Genomic DNA, 17,647 nt, shown 5'->3' with positions numbered 1-17,647 from the left:
CTCCAAACCGCTGAGCCACCTGGGGATCCCTGCCCCTAGTTTATAAGTGAATTTCAACTACAATCTCATTACCTAGTGAAAAGTCAAACAGAACAAAACAAAAATCCAAACCCAACAACTATATTGCCACATATTTAAGTTCCTTTCCACTCTTAGGATATTAGGATAATATTTTTTTAAATTAAATTTATTTTTTATTGGTGTTCAATTTGCCAACATATAGAATAACACCCAGTGCTCATCCTGTCAAGTGTCCACCTCAGTGCCCATCACCCAGTCACCCCCACCCCCCGCCCACCTCCCCTTCCCCCACCCCTAGTTCATTTCCCAGAGTTAGGAGTCTTTCATGTTCTGTCTGCCTTTCTGATATTTCCCACTCATTTTTTCTCCTTTCCCCTTTATTCCCTTTCACTATTTTTTATATTCCCCAAATGAATGAGACCATATAATGTTTGTCCTTCTCCGACTGACTTATTTACATAAAAAATATATAACGACAATGTCTTGTGAAGAAAAAGCTCATGATATAATGTTCATTCATTTATTCATTAAATATTTCTTGGGCATATATGACGTGCCAGATCCTAGTTTACATTCTGGGTCTAAGCAGAACAAAAGACAGAGCAGCTCTCTGTTCTCATGGGACATAGTCTTGAATGTGGAGATAGGGGAGTAGTCAAATAAAAAACAAGAATTTAAGTGCTAAAACATAACTACTAGGTAGTGGGGGGGCTACTTTAGATGGAATGGCCAGCAAAGGCCAACAAAAAGGTGAGATCTGAGTACAAAACAAAATTTAAGCATCTAAAGATTTGGGAGGTAGGGTTCCATGCTGAGGGACCATTAAGAACAAAAAGGTGTGAATAAGTTTGAAGAATCTGAAGAAAAGAAAGACCAGTGTGTTAAGTAGGAGAAAAAGTATGCAAATTTTTATATAAATAATATAAATTATATAATAGTATAAGGATTCTGTAATTAGAATATAATTCTGTAATTAGAAGCTATTTTAATTGTGTTCACTATATTTATAAAAAGAATGTTGAATAAGACTTTTTTTTTTTTTCCAGTCTCACAGTATCCCTCTGAAGTCCCAAATAGAAGCTAAAATGCCAAGGATTTAGAGCCTCCTCATTCAGAGTTTACTAAAAAATGGCCAACTTTATCCCAGGATCATCTGTCTACTACCTCTATCTTATTTATACTCAGAAAGGAGTCACTGAGGTTAACAATTGTAGGTTCAGAGTAGAATGCTTTATTTTCTTCTTTACCCCATGGTAAAATGATTCTCCCTGGATAATCCCAGAAGCCCATGATGACATATTGTAGCAGTGGGGTGATTAATACTTCCACTGTTTGGCAAAGCAAGAATGAGTTTCCTGTGGGCTGTGTGTGTGTGTGTGTGTGTATTCAAAAGATAGCCTGGCTTGAACTGCTCTGAAGGTATCCTATATAGAAAGACAGAACGAAGGGGAGAGAACCAAGCAAAGGAGAATATGAAGTACGGGTTTGGAGCTTGGCATTGGTCTCAAGGGGACAGCTGGATCATAATACCTTGGCCAGGGAATGGCAAAGTATGGAGATCTCTAAGAAAGACCTATCTACAAATAGGCCTCAATGAAGAGACAGTATTTGGACATATGTGACATACAGAATTCCAGTCTCCAAAAGGCAAGATTTTACATGACAGCCCTTTATCCCCACTTCTTCCTGCCCTGCCTTTGAAAAAGAGAAGTAGCAGAGCAGGATGTGAAGGGAGAATAATAAAACAAACTACACTTTTCTCCTTACAATATAGGACCTAAGCCAAGGATCAGGAATGATCTGTGAGAAAGGGAGAGACAGTGAACTGGATGCAACACTGAAGTTTTGAATTGGAGTAGCCTTTTCTTAAGCACTCAAAATACAAGTCTTATTTAGCAAAATAACACAGTTCTCTTAACTGAAAGAGATGAGAAAGTTACAGAATCTTCCAGGGGGCTGAAGGAAAAGTAGAGGAAAAGAAGATGTGATGGATGAAATCAGTGACTGGGTGAAAATAAAGCTCTTTGCTATTTGTACTCCCAAAGAGCTCAGTCATCCAACAAACCACTTAGTTACCTACTTGCCAGAAACAAATTAGTCAACTGACCTAACTGCAAGGATTCTAGGAAATGAATGTGTATTCCAAAAATATGAGAAAGGATTTTATTGGGCTGGGAGCTATTTACCCAAATTTAGGAAAAGATTTTAAATTAATAAATTATTGATGGATTCTAAAACAATTTGGTAAAAGTTTGTTGAGGACAATACTTACAGTTTCAAAGTATCTTTGAACAGATTACTTATTAATGACAAATGAAAGTTACCTTTTATAGTAAAGAAATCTATCAGACATGACCTAAATCAATAATCAAAGTTAACATCCTCAGTAATGGGACAAACTGACAAGATGTACCTACTATGTAACATTCAGAGAAGGATAAAACATGACTTTATATTTTTCTAATAATGCCTGATTTGAACCTAATCATGGGGAAACAAGTAAACGCATGGTGAGGGACATTTACATTAAGTGGATAAAAGACTCTAATTAAAAGGCAGAGAGACTGGTAGAATGGATTTAAACAACAAACAAGCAACCATGATCCAACTATATGCTGTCCCTAAACTACATACTTTAGATCAAAGACATCAGTAGGTTGAAAGTAAAAGGACTGAAAAATACCCCATACAAACAGTAACACAAATAGACCTGGAGTGGAGATATATATATATATATATCATACAAAATAAAAAAGACAAAACTGTTGGGGCACCTGGGTGGCTTAGTGGCTGAGCATCTCTCTTTGGCTCAGGTTGTGATCCTGGGGTCCTGGGATCAAATCCCACATCAGGACCCCTGCAGGGAGCCTGCTTCTCCTTTTGTCTATGTCTCTGCCTCTCTGTCTCTCATGAATAAATAAATGCAATCTTTATTACTAGAGACAAAGAACATTTTATAATGATAAAAGTGTCAATCTACCAAAATGATTTTAAAAGTACAAACATATGTATATCTAACAACAGAATTCCCAAAACACATGCTGCAAAAACTGACAGAATTGAAGGGAGCAATAGTTAAGTCAACAATAGTATTTGAAGACTTCAATAACACACTTTACACTTTCAAATAACGGATAAGACAAATAGGAGATCAACAAGGAAATAAAAGGCTTGACCAGTACTATAAGCCAACTAGACCTAACAGACCTCTATAGAAGACTCCACCCAATGACAGCAGAATACATATCCTTCCTAAGTATACCTGGAACATTCTCCAAAATGGATCTTATCTGAGGTTATAAAGCAAGTCCCAGAAAGTTTAATAAGAGTAAAATCATATAATATTCCCTGACCACAATGGAATGAATTAGAAATCAGTAACAGAAGAAATCTGGGAAATTAAAAAAATATGTGGAAATTGAACAATACGCTCCTAAACAACCAATGGGTCAAATAGGAAATCATAAATGTAATTAGAAAATATTTTGAGATGAATGAAAACAAAAACCACAATACCAAAACTTATGAGATGCAGCTGAAGCAGTTGCTTCTAAGGAAATTTACAACTGCAAATGTCTATTAAAAATGAAGATCTCAATCCAATAACTTAACACTCTACCCAAAGAAAATGGAAAAATAGCAAACATAACCCAAAACAAAAAGGAAATAGGACTATCACAGAAATTAATGAAATGGAGAATAGAAAACCAATACAGAAAATCAAAAAAAGCAAATGTTAGTTTTTTGAAAGAACACCAAAATTGACAGACCTTTAAACCAAGAAAACCTTTATGACCAAGAAAAGAAGAGCAAGAACTCAAATTACTAAAATCAGAAATAAAAGAGGGGATATTACCATAGGTGCTGCAGAAATTCTGAAACTCTAAAAAGAAACAGAAAACCCCAGCAGACTTATAACAAGATTGAATCAGTAATCAAAACCTCCTACAAAAATGATCCCGGGATTGGATGCTTTCAAGGGTAAACTATGAATTTAAAGAATAAACCATCAATCCTTTACAAACTCCTCCAAAAAAACATAAGTGAAAAGAATACCTCCCAATTCAATCTATGAGTCTAGTACTATCACTATCAACATTAGCTAACATAATAAGAAATGAAACCTATGGACTAGTGTTTCTTATCTACAGCTGCACAAATATTCAACAAATATTAGCACATTGATTCTAGAAGCATATCAAAAGGTTCATACACCATGACTAAATGGGATTTACCACAGGAACACAATTATTGTAAAAGAATAAAAAAATCATGTTATTGTCTCAATAAAGAAAAAATATTTGGCAAAATCCAGTACCTTCTTAGGATAAAAAGTCAATGAACTAGGAATAGAAGAGAATTTCTCCAACCTGATGGAAGATTATCTACAAAAACTCCACAGCTAACATCATGCTTAGTGATAAAAGACTAAATAGGTATCTCTCTAACACCATGAACAAGACAAGGATGTCCACTTTTGCCACTTCTATTCCATGCTGCACTGGAGGTTCTAATCAGGGCAATTAGATAATAAGAAGAAATAAATGGAACCCAGTTTAAAGGAATAAGGAAAACTATCTCTATTTGTACATAATATGATCTTATATATAAAAAATCTTGAGAAATTTGCAAAAAAAATTACAACAAACAAATTCAGCAAGGTTATACATTTATAATGAACAATCTGAAAAGGAAAAATTAGGAAAATACTTAGGAATAAATTTGACCAAAAAAAGCATATGACTTGTACACTGAAAACTACAAATATTACTGAAAGAAATTAAGGAAGAATAAACTATAAAGCGTTAGAGAGTTATGGATGAGAATTGGACCACTTTATCCCCAGAACACTAAAGAGATTTAGGACTTTGAAGCAAGAAGCTGAAAACTGGAGGTGGGGGTGTAATTATGGATATGGAGCAGGTTAATCCATATCTTCTCTCTCCATCTTGTTAGAGAACAGTATCAGCAGGAGGGATATCTGAAAACTCTTCTCTGGAAAATTTAACAGCTCCCCTCAAAAAAATATATATATATACTTTAAAGATTTTATTTATTCATGAGAGAAGCAGAGAGAGAGAGGCAGAGATATAGGCAGAGGGAGAAGCAGGATCCCTCCAGGGAGCCCAATGCAGGACTCGATCCCAAAATCATGACCTGAGCAAGGCAGACACTCAATCACTGAGCCTTCCAGGTGTGCCCTCAAAAATATCTTATGCCAACTTTTTGGTTCCTTCAACAAAACAGATCTCTCCTTGCCTATCTCATATAATAAAGCTCAGCCAATTACCCAGATCTGCTCAAGTACACAGAGCTTCCAATCAGTTATTACACTTACTTTTAGGTATGAATGTACCACCAAGGATCAGTACATAAAAGAAAGAAATCCTCTAGCATAAAAGGGAAAATACGTACAAACATACCACAAACAGAAAAAATAACCCAGAGGACAGCAGAGGTAATTTAGCTATAGACAAAAACCTAAAGAAAGATATACTATGTACTATTCTTAAAGATATATTAAGATATAGCCCCCACAAATAACAATGCTGTGGAAAAAACAACCAATAAACAGAAAATCCTAAAATGAAAAATAGGATTACTCATGATAAAGCAACAATGGAATAGAAAATGAAAAACTCAAGGTAATCGTTTAAAGAGTAGGATAAAAAAAAAGGGGGGGGATAGACAACATGATTTAAAAAAGACAGAGAGACCGAGAGAGACATTGAGAAGATGAATCCAGGATGTTTAACATCCAGCTAACAGATTCTACAAAAAGTGAACAGAGAGAACATGGAGAAATCATCCAAGAAATAACAATTTCTCAGAATTGAGGGACATGAGTCTCTAGTCTGAAGAGTCCACTAGTCATCAGCACAATGAATGTACACAATGTACACAATGAAGATGTACACAAAGGAATACTATTATTAAATTTCAACATATTCAAACATGAAAAAAAATTTCAACAATATTCAAAATATTGCAAAACAACAAAGTGAAACAAACAAAAGACCTTGAATGTCTGTGCAAAAAAATAAGGTCATGTATGAAAGAACAGGGATTACAAAGGCAGTGGCATCAAAAAAACTGGATTCAAGAGTAACATCTTTTGAGTTTTACAATCTCGAATTTCTATTCTTGGTTAAGCAATCAATCAAATATAGGACAGAAAATATACATCTTCAAATACAAAGATAAAGAAATTATACCTCATACACCATTTCTTGTAAGGTTACAAAAGGATATGTCCCAGCAAAACAAGGCTACTGTGAACCCAGGGGAGCAACAAAAGGAAACATTCCCATGTCAACAGCAGCACAGACAGAACAGAGAGCATCTCATCTTCGTTGAAGCAGGAAGGTCTATGGTTCTTGAGACAGAGGTCTCCAAGAAAACAAACATGACTTACTGGATGAGAGTTTGGTTTAAAAAAAAAAATTACACACATACACACATAAAATCAAGGAAAGACAGGAAGAAAAAAGGAACTCCAGCAATTGCTGAATGGAAGGAAGGAGAGGGAGAAGCTGTTTAAGAAAGTAAAATTCAATGAACTGAAACCAGACTTATTTTTATATTGGGAAGTCAGGAAGTCAAAAGATAAAGCTTATATTGGATAAAGCAAGAAATTGCAGAATGAGGACATTATTAAGAAATATGAAAGACTACCAAATAAATAGCAAGAAACATGAAAAGCAACTCTTTCTGGTAAGTAGGCCAAAGCAACACAGGCAGTTAATTTTTCTATTTACATAACTTTAAGAACTACTTGATTAAAATACTGTACATGTATTAAGTTGATAAAATGAGAAACAAAATAATTTTTTTTTAAAAGTAAACTTCTTCATTTTATTTTATTTTTATTTTTTTATTTATGATAGTCACACAGAGAGAGAGAGAGAGAGAGGCAGAGACACAGGCAGAGGGAGAAGCAGGCTCCATGCATCGGGAGCCGGATGTGGGATTCGATCCCGGGTCTCCAGGATTGCGCCCTGGGCCAAAGGCAGGCACCAAACCACTGTGCCACCCAGGGATCCCACAAAATACTTTAAAATACTTAGGTCATTGAGAGGTTTTTATTTTCTTAACTATTTAACCAGTATTTGTCTGAATTTAGTGACTTGCAGTGCCTACAATGCAATCCAAGGCCTTACCATGAAGAGATTACAAATAACACATGGTTATTACTCCTCCAACCAAACCCTAAGAATTTTAGCAATAAGATTACTCACTGAAAATAAAACCTTGAAATACCAGATGAAAGCAGAGAAACATTAAAATTCACCTAAAAGAGATGGAGTGACATTAGGCTAAGAATTAATTCAGAATGGCTTAATGGCATTAATATACCTAAAGAAAAAGGTCTATTAATTAAAAAGGGGCTCAGTCAGCAATAGAAACACAGAAAGGGGAGTTATAAGGGCAACGCTGGCTTGTCTCCTGCATTGTTCAGGGGAGAGACCATGTAAATTCCCATATGCAAAGGCCCATACATTTACAAAATAAAGACAAATGTGCTTTAGGCTTCATAACAAGTCTATGACATCATCTAACTTCTTGATGTGATCTATTCTTATCAGGTATACTTCTGACATTATTGCTTAATTTTCCACATAAATATGCAAATATGGAAAGAATGTAAAGATCATAAAATGAATGTTTAGTTCACTTAATAGTTAGGCTTCCCATCCCTATTATTTTTATTTTATGTCAACCTTTGTGACCTAAATTAATGCTTCAGGAAGATGAATCACTGTTGATGTGCTATCAAAAATCAGGTTTATGATCTTGTAGGACAGAGCTACAAGGGAGAATGCACAAAATTCACAAAGGGATGGCCACATGGGGGGGGGGGGCGGTCTGAGGATTCAGCAGGTTTCCCTCTTTTCTTTTTGCTAAAATGGGTTAAAAAAATATAACTTTTCACATAAACATCAGTTGTACAAAATACAAAGTTAATAATGATTCTGCTAAAACTCCTAATACTTGCATTTAACTACCATTTCTGGATTAAAAAGTTTGGAGAAGCAACTCTCACTGGGCAACAAGCTGACAGGACTTAACTATTAACTATTTCAAGAAAGCTGTAGAGTCACTGAGTTTTTCAGGATCTTCTACTTGTTTATTTCCACTGGCATATTCAAAAATTCTTCCGGAGGGCAGCCCCAGTGGCGCAGCGGTTTAGCGCCGCCAGCGGCCAGGAACATGATCCTGGAGACCCGGGATCAAGTCCCACGTCAGGCTCGCTGCATGGAGCTGCATGGAGCCCACTTCTCCCTCTGCCTGTGTCTCTGTCTCTCTCTCTCTCTCTCTCTGTGTGTTTCTATGAATAAAACAAAACAAAACAAAAAAAACCTTCGGGAATAAAAATAATAATCTGTCCTACCCTACTCTTTAATTTCAATTAAACAGCAAAGAAAACTTACATGGCACTGTAGTTCCAAATCTAGTGGGATTCAACACTATGAACCTGTTTTTCAAGCTTCTTCGTCCCACACCTTGAGCGCCTATCAATACTAATGTCTTTCTCTGGAAGGGAGGCATTTTGGCTACCTCCTCATATATCTGGATTTCATGACGATCAAATTCTAAATATAAAAGGAAATGGAAAATCATCATATTCAGTTATCTTTCAGATGGATGAAAAACTTCTGCAATTCTGTTCAATAAGGGCTTAGTTGTTGGATAGGTAAATATCACTTGAATTATACTCACTACAGATGTTTTCATAAATTCATTTTTAAAATAGTTTTAAAAATCATTTTTATATTGGTAAAGTACAATAAACTATTTTATATCTTGATTTAAACATCTGCTTCCATCTATTTGCTCAAAAATTTGTCTAAGCTAGAAAATACCTGTGCTTTACCTTCATCACATATTCTATCCACTTAAACCTTATCAATTCATCACTAGAAATAATTCCTTTAATATATATAATCAAATTACAAATTAGCTTATGTAATTTGTTCAGCCAACTAGTGTATATCAGATATAAAAGATGGCAGTACACCTAGTGTGGCTGCTTCAGTAAGTCCCATAGAATGAGTATGCCCATCCAATAATATAAATGAATAAATACTGCATGCTTAGTCAGCAAACACCAGTTTGATTAAATAAATGCATTCGAACATGCTGACAACTAAATTTTAAGACTCTGAATTTATATATAAAATGTTGGAGCCAAACTATTTTGTCAAAACACATTCCAAAATTAAATCTTAGTGAGCAAGTTTTCTATTTTGCAAGAAAGCTGTAAGGATATATATCCTTCATATATAATTCATATATAATGAATAATAAGGCCAAAGTGGGTTTGAAATAGTATATTACCTGTTATTAGTTATAACTCTCAATCTGCAGTAATAACACTTCCTCCTTAGGTGATTATCTTAATAATAACTCTTTCTTTGCATAATTTCTCCACAGAAGATTACAACAACATTAAGGGAAAGTCTATTTTCCCCTTATTTTATTATTATTATTTCCGTTATAGTGTGCTATTTAGTTTTATTACAAGTGTAGAGGCAGCTCTGAAGTCTATAAAGTATTTTAAAATTGTCAATTCCTTTCAGAAGGCTTTCTCATTCAAAGAGCTGCATTTCGTGCCTGTCAGCCTCTAGAACTGAAAAGAATAACTATGGTAGTTGTCATATTTACCTTTTTTTTAGTCTAAAAGATTTAAGAGAGAATCCTACTAGATCAGATTAAGATTTGTTTGGTCCAGTGTTATTTTCCCAAAACTATCATGGACAATGTTAAGGCAAGATATAGCTGCTCTTAATCATCTCTTTTAGTATCTTCATCAAGGCATTTCTTTAGAAATTATATATAAATTACCATCAAGGTTCTATGAAATAAATAGTATTAATAATACTGTTCCTTCATTAATACAAGCATAAATCCTAACCAATTCATTTTATTGTAAACTATACCTAAAAACAAAACAAAACAAAAAACAAAACAAAAAACCCACAAACCACTCTGGTGACAGTACAAGTATATACAGTTTCAAGATTTAAATAATGTCTTCATATTATATTGTACCGTGTTTTCAAGTGACATCCCCTTACAGTTGGGTATTAATCTGAATTACTTTCATTTAAAATTATATATTCAGAATTTATGCTACATTAATTAATGATTAAAGCTATCTCACTTGGACTTTTCGAAAAGGTATTTAAAACATACCTGCATTTCTGGTTGTGAGATACATCATCTTTTTCTTTTTTTTGCTACTTATGGTTCCACAAAAAGGTCCTGAAGGGTGACAAGACAAATATAACTTAAAACAGTATGTCAGAATATAATAAAACTGCCCTGTGGTATTCTATAGGGGTGGGAGAATTACCTTTCTAGTGTTGTGTCCTACAGAGCAGAAGGGGGCAGAAGTGAGTTGAGCCACTAATTTTGATAACTATACCAGCAGGTGGCAGAGAGGGATCAAAAAGTTTACTTTTGAGAGAGATACAACAAAGTAGATGGGATGGATTAGATACATTTTAAATAAATTTATTTGCTGATTCAGATGAAAAGAGGAAAAGAAAGGTGATCACAAAGGACTACTTGTTACACATTGTTTTGAGCTCATCACCTGAATTGTCCCAGTCTCTTCTAACAAATGCCTTTCTCTTCTCTTCCAGGAACTGGCTTGGAATGAGACCAGCGCTTCCTCCCTCTTTTACATGGCTAGCCTAGAATCAAATTAATGAATTGTATATCTCAGTGACCAAACCTTGAGACCATATTCTAATAAGTAGGACAAGTAATAGTAAAAATATACTGCATTTGCTCTTCAAAACTGACCCTGAGATTTAAATCCATGGCATTGTCAGTTAACGATACTTAAACATTTTAGTGCTAAGGAATCAACTGGCACCTGCTCAATCTGCCATTTGGTGTCAAAATTCTGGGACCAAAATGCAAAAGTTTAAAGGAAGGATCTTTACATTACTACAACTTTTTATTTATAATGCTAAATTAGTCATCAAATGAAAAGGAGTAATAATTTTTATGTGTTAAAAGGATGTTTCATTAGCACTGTGTATTAAAAGGATGTTTCATTAGCACCGTTAGTAAGGTATTTACTATCAACCTTAGGCCTACTAGAGAGACAGAATCTGAATATCCTAAGTTTAAAATAGGTAAAATTACATCTACTGTCAAGAAACTGAATTTTGAAATCCAAAAATGTGCTGTTTTAAAAATAGTGGCTAAAGAACTGGCTACTAATGGCTTATATTCCACAAAGTTAGGGTCTTTTATCTTTACAACTTGCATTGAAAAATCTGGTATTATTTTTAGCCATTAAAATCCTAAAAAACAGAATTAAAGTAACAGATCACTAAATGCAGGAAAAGACTGAAATAATGGTGATAGGATGAAAAACAGAACTAAGAGATAACATTCACAGAAAGGAGTAAAAGAGAAAAATTTCCTGGAAAAGTTGAATAAAGGAAACAGCCACAGAAAAAGTTTTTTGATGAGAGTTCTAAGAAATTCAGTGGAAACCTCTAGAGATCATGGATTCTGTTTAATTTACCTATTTTTTAGTTCTCTCACTGCAAAATGCACTTGTACATAATAATATCTTAATTTAAATTTAAGGACACATTAGTGGGATTGTTCTCATTCTTGTCATTCATTCCTCCTTAGAAGTCAATATAACTTTACAGAGCTAACGTGAGTTACTAATACTTCCATTTAATTTAGAGTTAGGGCTAGGTTCTGGGTCCTTTCTTCTTACACCTTGCTTTTAAATGAGAATTTCACTTGTTCTGACAGTTTAAGGGATTTTAGACTTTGATTTGTCAGTTTCTCTAGCTCTGAATACTGTGGGTATTAGCCAGTGTAAACAATTACAAAAACAGATTTAATTCTGCTGTTAGAGATTCCTGAAAGCTGTACTATGGGGAAAGTAAACAGAACATGATTGCAGAGATCTTTAGAAAATGAAGTGGAGGAAAATACAGTGATAACATATATTCCTTTCCATATACACAGATTTCAATCCAAAACCAACTAACACTAATCATAAAGCAAACCTTCATTTCTCAGTAACTGAGAAGAGGTGGGGAAACAGACTTAAGAGCCTAATAAAGTATTTTTTATTTGCCATGAATGTATATAGAGGGAGACAATATAGAGACACTACTACACACATAATAAAAGACTTCTAGATTAAACAAAACAACAACAAACACTGAGAAGGGATGACCCCAAGTGCATTGTTCTTGCCCAATGCCATATTTGACCGCAATCACTCGTGTGAAGAACCAACTGTTCTAATCCTTAAACCAACAGAATACCTCCACAGGCTAGTTAATTCTGCGTTAACAGCTACTCACAAATTCCCTCTCAATTTGCTCTTCTGTCCACAAAATTAGCAGCCATGAAGCAGGAGCTGTTCATGCAGGAAAAATGATTTAAACAAATGCTAATATCTTCTTTCTGAGTATTCAGATATTGGCCAGGTCTAAGATTGAAAATAAAAAAGCAGCTGAGGAAATTATGAGAAGCATACTAACCTGCCACCAGTTTGGATCTTCTCTGTTTACAATTTGAAGAATTTCTCCTTTTGAAAACTTCAATCCTGCTTCTTTGCAGGGTATCAGGTTATCATTGTATGGATTATAATCAAAATGACATTTCACAAACACCTAAAACACACAGCACAATTTAAAGTAGTAGAGATGTATCATTTGTCACTAGATTTTTGAAATCTTTTTCAAATCACTATTATTTAATTGTAATTGACAATTTACTTAGTAAGGAACTTACTCTACTCAAATAAAAATCAATGATTAGATATTAATAATTTGGCATTAGAAGACACAAATATTAGTACAATTAAAATTTTGTTTCCTTTTTAATGTCTAATCTTAAATCAACAATCATTTTACTCTACCATTCTGACACTTTCTCCAAATCTTTTCACGATTCTCCAACTAACGTTGTGTAATATCTATGCAATTAAATGCCACTTTCTGATTAACCCCCAGAAACAATATATGCAGCTGATTTAAGGCATATATTTCAGATATAATAGGACTTTTTTTTTTTTTTTTTTTTTTTTTACTTTTTGAAAGAGCCCTAAGACCAAAATTTAACAATGAAAGTTCATGTTGAGGTCAGACCTGAAATATATTTAGTAACTTAAAAAAAATTAAAAACCCAAATTTCATCACTAGTAATATATTTTTTATGATCACACAGATTCACAGTGGCCAAAGCTAGTGTGGTAAATACTTTTTTGAAATCATCCTGCTCTGACTTAAATAATTAGCATTAAATTAATTGTAAGAAAAACACTGAAAAGGCCTTGGAACTAATTCTCAATTTAAATTCACTAAACTATACAAATTTCTTTTAAATACGTTTTAATAATAAAAGTATGCCAGTTACCACTATTAGCTCCAATAACTGGAATATTTTGCTAATTCACTTTAAATTCTAATAAGTTACGCATTTTCAGTATTTGATGGCAAGTTCAGATTACTTTCTTAAAGTTTTCATGCATAATTATAAGAATTCAAATTTTATCTACTGAAGAATTAACTTGGCATTAATCAGCAGGTAAACTTTAACAAGCAGAAGAGCACAAAATTAGTCAAAATAACATTGTTATTATATTTCTGTAAATGTAACCAAACAATATATTCAAGTAACACAAGCAGATACATTATATTATTAGTGTGGTACAATGTAATGTGATGGATGCATATTAAGACAATTTTAAAGTAACACTATGTTTGGGAACATGTGACAGAATTTTAGTTATTTACAATTAGATGATTGTGGTAGAAAGCATTCAGAACATTTTCAGTAACTTTGGAAAGACTATTTAAAAAATCAGTAAGCTAATAATTTTTTTGATATACAATTTTAGATATATCTAAAAAGCAAGCATACAAGCAATATTAAGGTTGCTAAAATGTGACAACTGGCTAACTGGACAATAGCATGCAGCTCAATGTTTTGGCAATGGAAAAAACACCCAAATTATTAAGTTTATTTAATCAAGGTAAATTTAGTTGGCTGATAAGACAGAAAAACGGAATACCAGAGAATGTCCTGGAATGACATCATACCTGACGGACGTGTGCTGGATGCCTCTCCATACTGATGCAACTCTAAAAATATATTTTTCATTGCATAAATAAAGCCAGACTTTTAAACTGACAATAAATTAACAAAATATAAACAAACTACTGGGCCATTTTGTTACTTCACTCATTTGGTAAAGTAACTACTCCCCTCATTAATTGTCCATAGGGTATAACACCTGAAAATTATAAATAATAGAAGCAAAAAGGTAGAGGTGCTTGAGATGAGGCAGAGAAAAAGGATGGGTATGCAAAATTGTAAAAATACTTGAAACTCCTTACTACTCAAGAAAGCTGCATCAAATGAATAGTAAGAGCATCCTGTCATCTAACTAGGAATGTGTTTATCATTCTTATCTGTGGGACAACATACATTTTGTAACCATAAGTTCTGATTTTCTGAGATAGTCTAAATTTCAAATATTTATTCCCTTACTCCCATTAAATTATTCTGGAAATGTCATTATTTGTGGAATACACCTCTCGAATGTAAAGGATTTCTAGAGGAACAGTTATTATTTCACTTATTAAACTAATTTTAGAACATTATTCTCATACTTGAAAACTCAGATTAGCCTGGTTTTACTTTGACTTTTAAAAATCTGTCTGGAAAAGAATAAAATAAATAAAATAAAATAAAATAAAAAATAAAGTATAAAATAAAATAAATAAAATAAAACATCAAATCAAATCAAATCAAATCAAATCTGTCTGGAAAATAAATTAACACAACCTTTGCTCTCAAGATTTTATAATGACCTTAAAATCCTTAGAGATTTGACCAGATTTAGTATAATTATATTCTATCAAGTATATTGTAAAGTGTTTTACTAATAGACTTTTAATGTTAACGGTTCATTCATTATTAAGAAGTTACTAAACACAATTTACTAAAATTTTCAACCTTATATTCTTATCACTAAAGAAAAAACTGACCAACCAATAATCTAAAGTAGATTGAACAGAGAATGGGAACTACAAATGGCTTTTTAAAATTTTTTTTATTTTTTAAGATTTTATTTATTTATTCATGAGAGACATGGGGGGAGAGAGAGAGAGAGAGGCAGAGACACAGGTAGAGGGAGGAGCAGGCTCCATGAAGGGAGCCCGATGTGGGACTCGGTCCCGGGACTCCAAGATCATGCCCCAGGCCGAAGGCAGGCGCTAAACAACTGAGCCACCCAGAGATCATCACAAATGACTTTTAAACACAAAAGGTATTCAACATGACTCAGAATAGAAATATGAATTAAAACTATATGATGATAATATCTTCTTCCTGTCAGATTAGCAGAAATCCAAATATCTGATAACATTCTATAGATAGGACTATGGGCCAACAGGCTTTTTTCTAATAGGTTGGTGGAGGATCTGGTTCAGTCCCCTTGGGAGAACAATTTGACAATAGCTATCAAAATTACAAATGCAAAAATCTCACCTAGTAATCCACCTCTGGTAGTGTATTAAATAGTAATGTTACTCAGACATATGCAAAATGACTTACGTACAAGAGTATTAACTACTAAATTATTCCTGGTAGAAAAGGATTGGATGCAACCTAATTGTTCAATAATACGGAATTGGTTAAATAAATGATGATAAATCTATGTGATATAATACTATGCAGCTATTAAAAAGCATGGGGAGGCGGTGATGTGTGTCAAGAGGCAGTCTATGTACCAATAAGGAAAGATCTTAAACATACAGGGTTAAGTGAAAAAAAAAAAAAGTAGTGTATATACTATGTAACCTTTTCATTGAAAAGGAGGTGGAATAGGATTAATATATAATTTTTGCTTACTTGCATATGAATAAAGAAACTTTAGAAAGATAAACTAATAGCATGGTTTCTTTTTTTTTAAATTTTTATTTATTTATGATAGTCACAGAGAGAGAGAGAGAGGCAGAGACATAGGCAGAGGGAGAAGCAGGCTCCATGCACCGGGAGCCTGTCGTGGGATTCGATCCTGGGTCTCCAGGATCGCGCCCTGGGCCAAAGGCAGGCGCTAAACTGCTGCGCCACCCAGGGATCCCAATAGCATGGTTTCTTATGAGGAATGAGGACTAGGTTTTAGTGGATTAGGAGAGAGATTTCAATTGAATACCTATTTATATTTCTTGAATTTTCAACCATGGGAATGATTCACCTGTTTAAAAATTAAATTTAAAAATTTTATGGTATCTTAAAAATAAGATAAAATGACTCATGCTTCTCACTAAGATGAACTAATAAAGGACCCTCCAACCTGAAGCAATTAAAATATTGGACAAAACTTTACTAAACATTTTTTTAAGACATCAATGAAGTCCGTGATCTCTAAAAAAATGGAAATAAACAGCATGAACTTTTCAGTTGCCCCTGCTAACTGCACAGAACAAGTTCCCAGGTTGCAACTGAGGAAGGAAGAATCTCGGTAGAGCCTGGTGGTCTCCAAGTTGAGGAGATGAGCTGGGTGACCAGAGAGATCAAGGTGGTTGCAGCATACAAAATAGAGTAGTCAGTGAGGAAAAGGTTGCACACTCAAGAACTTCAGAGCACTCCCCTCCAGTCTTCAGCAGAATATTGATCAATGCATGGATATGGGGAAACTATTCAGTAAGGTAAAGAACCAGCATGGTAAGGAGCAATATCATCAGGTCACACAGGGTGAGAAAAATTTCTTTTCTCACCAAAGTGAGTAGAAAAATCTCAATTCATGAGGCACTGAGTAGTCAAAAGGATTATGCCCCAAACTTAATCCTGCTCTGGTTGCACCTAACAAAGCTTAAAAAGCAAGATCTGAAAGGATCAAACTGCTCCCAGTTAACCTAAGTATCCTAGAACAAAGCTTAAGAATCTTCTGAGTACAAAAATATACAGCATTCAAGATGGTAAAATTCATGTCTAGCAGCCAATCAAAAATAACCAGGTATGCAAATAAGCAGGAAAATATAAAATGCAGAGAAAAATCAATTAAGTGTGATCCAGAAATGATAAACATAATGAATTAGTAGATAAAAACATTAAAATAGTTATTTTAACTTTACATATTGTTTTGTTTTGTTTCTTACATATTGTATTCTTATGTTCAGGAAGCTAGAGGAAGGACTAGCCATGTTATGTAGAAACACGACAGATATAAAAAAGACTCAATTTAGATTTCTGGAGATGAAAACCAAACTATATGAGATGAAAAAGCCCACCACAAATGATTAAGAGATGACACAGTGAAGGAAACAGATAAGTAAACTTGCAGATAAAGCATTAAAAGATAAAAAAAAAAAAAAAAAACAGGGGGCAGCCTGGGTGGCTCAGTGGTTTAGCGCTGCCTTCAGCCCAGGGTGTGATCCTGGAGACCCGGGATCGGGTCCCACGTCAGGCTCCCTGCATGGAACCTGCTCCTCCCTCTGCCTGTGTCTCTGCCTCTCTCTCTCTCTCTCTCTCTCTCTCATGAATAAATAAATAAAATCTTAAAAAAAAAAAGATTAAAAAAGGGAAGTAAAAAGACTGAAATAAATGAAGAGCGATGGGACTT

At 34.1% G+C, this 17,647-nt stretch overlaps 1 protein-coding gene across 9 annotated transcripts in view; it reads right to left on the bottom strand.

The window, feature by feature from the left end:
* The window catches only part of PALS2 (protein associated with LIN7 2, MAGUK p55 family member), a 112,950-nt gene that overhangs the window by 16,966 nt on the left and 78,337 nt on the right, over positions 1–17,647 (bottom strand). For 5 of the 9 annotated variants that reach the window (XM_025993121.2, XM_025993123.2, XM_072764564.1 and 2 more), the window contains exons 6-10: positions 14,118–14,159; positions 12,555–12,686; positions 10,622–10,721; positions 10,219–10,287; positions 8,454–8,615 (exon numbers count right to left, since the gene is read on the bottom strand). In XM_025993121.2, coding sequence (XP_025848906.1) covers positions 8,454–8,615; positions 10,219–10,287; positions 10,622–10,721; positions 12,555–12,686; positions 14,118–14,159 — 505 coding nt within the window. The remainder of the gene's footprint in view (positions 1–8,453; positions 8,616–10,218; positions 10,288–10,621; positions 10,722–12,554; positions 12,687–14,117; positions 14,160–17,647) is intronic. The other 4 variants (XM_025993125.2, XM_072764565.1, XM_072764568.1 and 1 more) reach the window with 1 other exon arrangement.

The sequence above is a fragment of the Vulpes vulpes genome, chromosome 7 (assembly GCF_048418805.1).
Source record: "Vulpes vulpes isolate BD-2025 chromosome 7, VulVul3, whole genome shotgun sequence".
Lineage (NCBI taxonomy): Eukaryota > Metazoa > Chordata > Mammalia > Carnivora > Canidae > Vulpes > Vulpes vulpes.
This window is presented reverse-complemented; position numbering and strand designations above follow the sequence as displayed.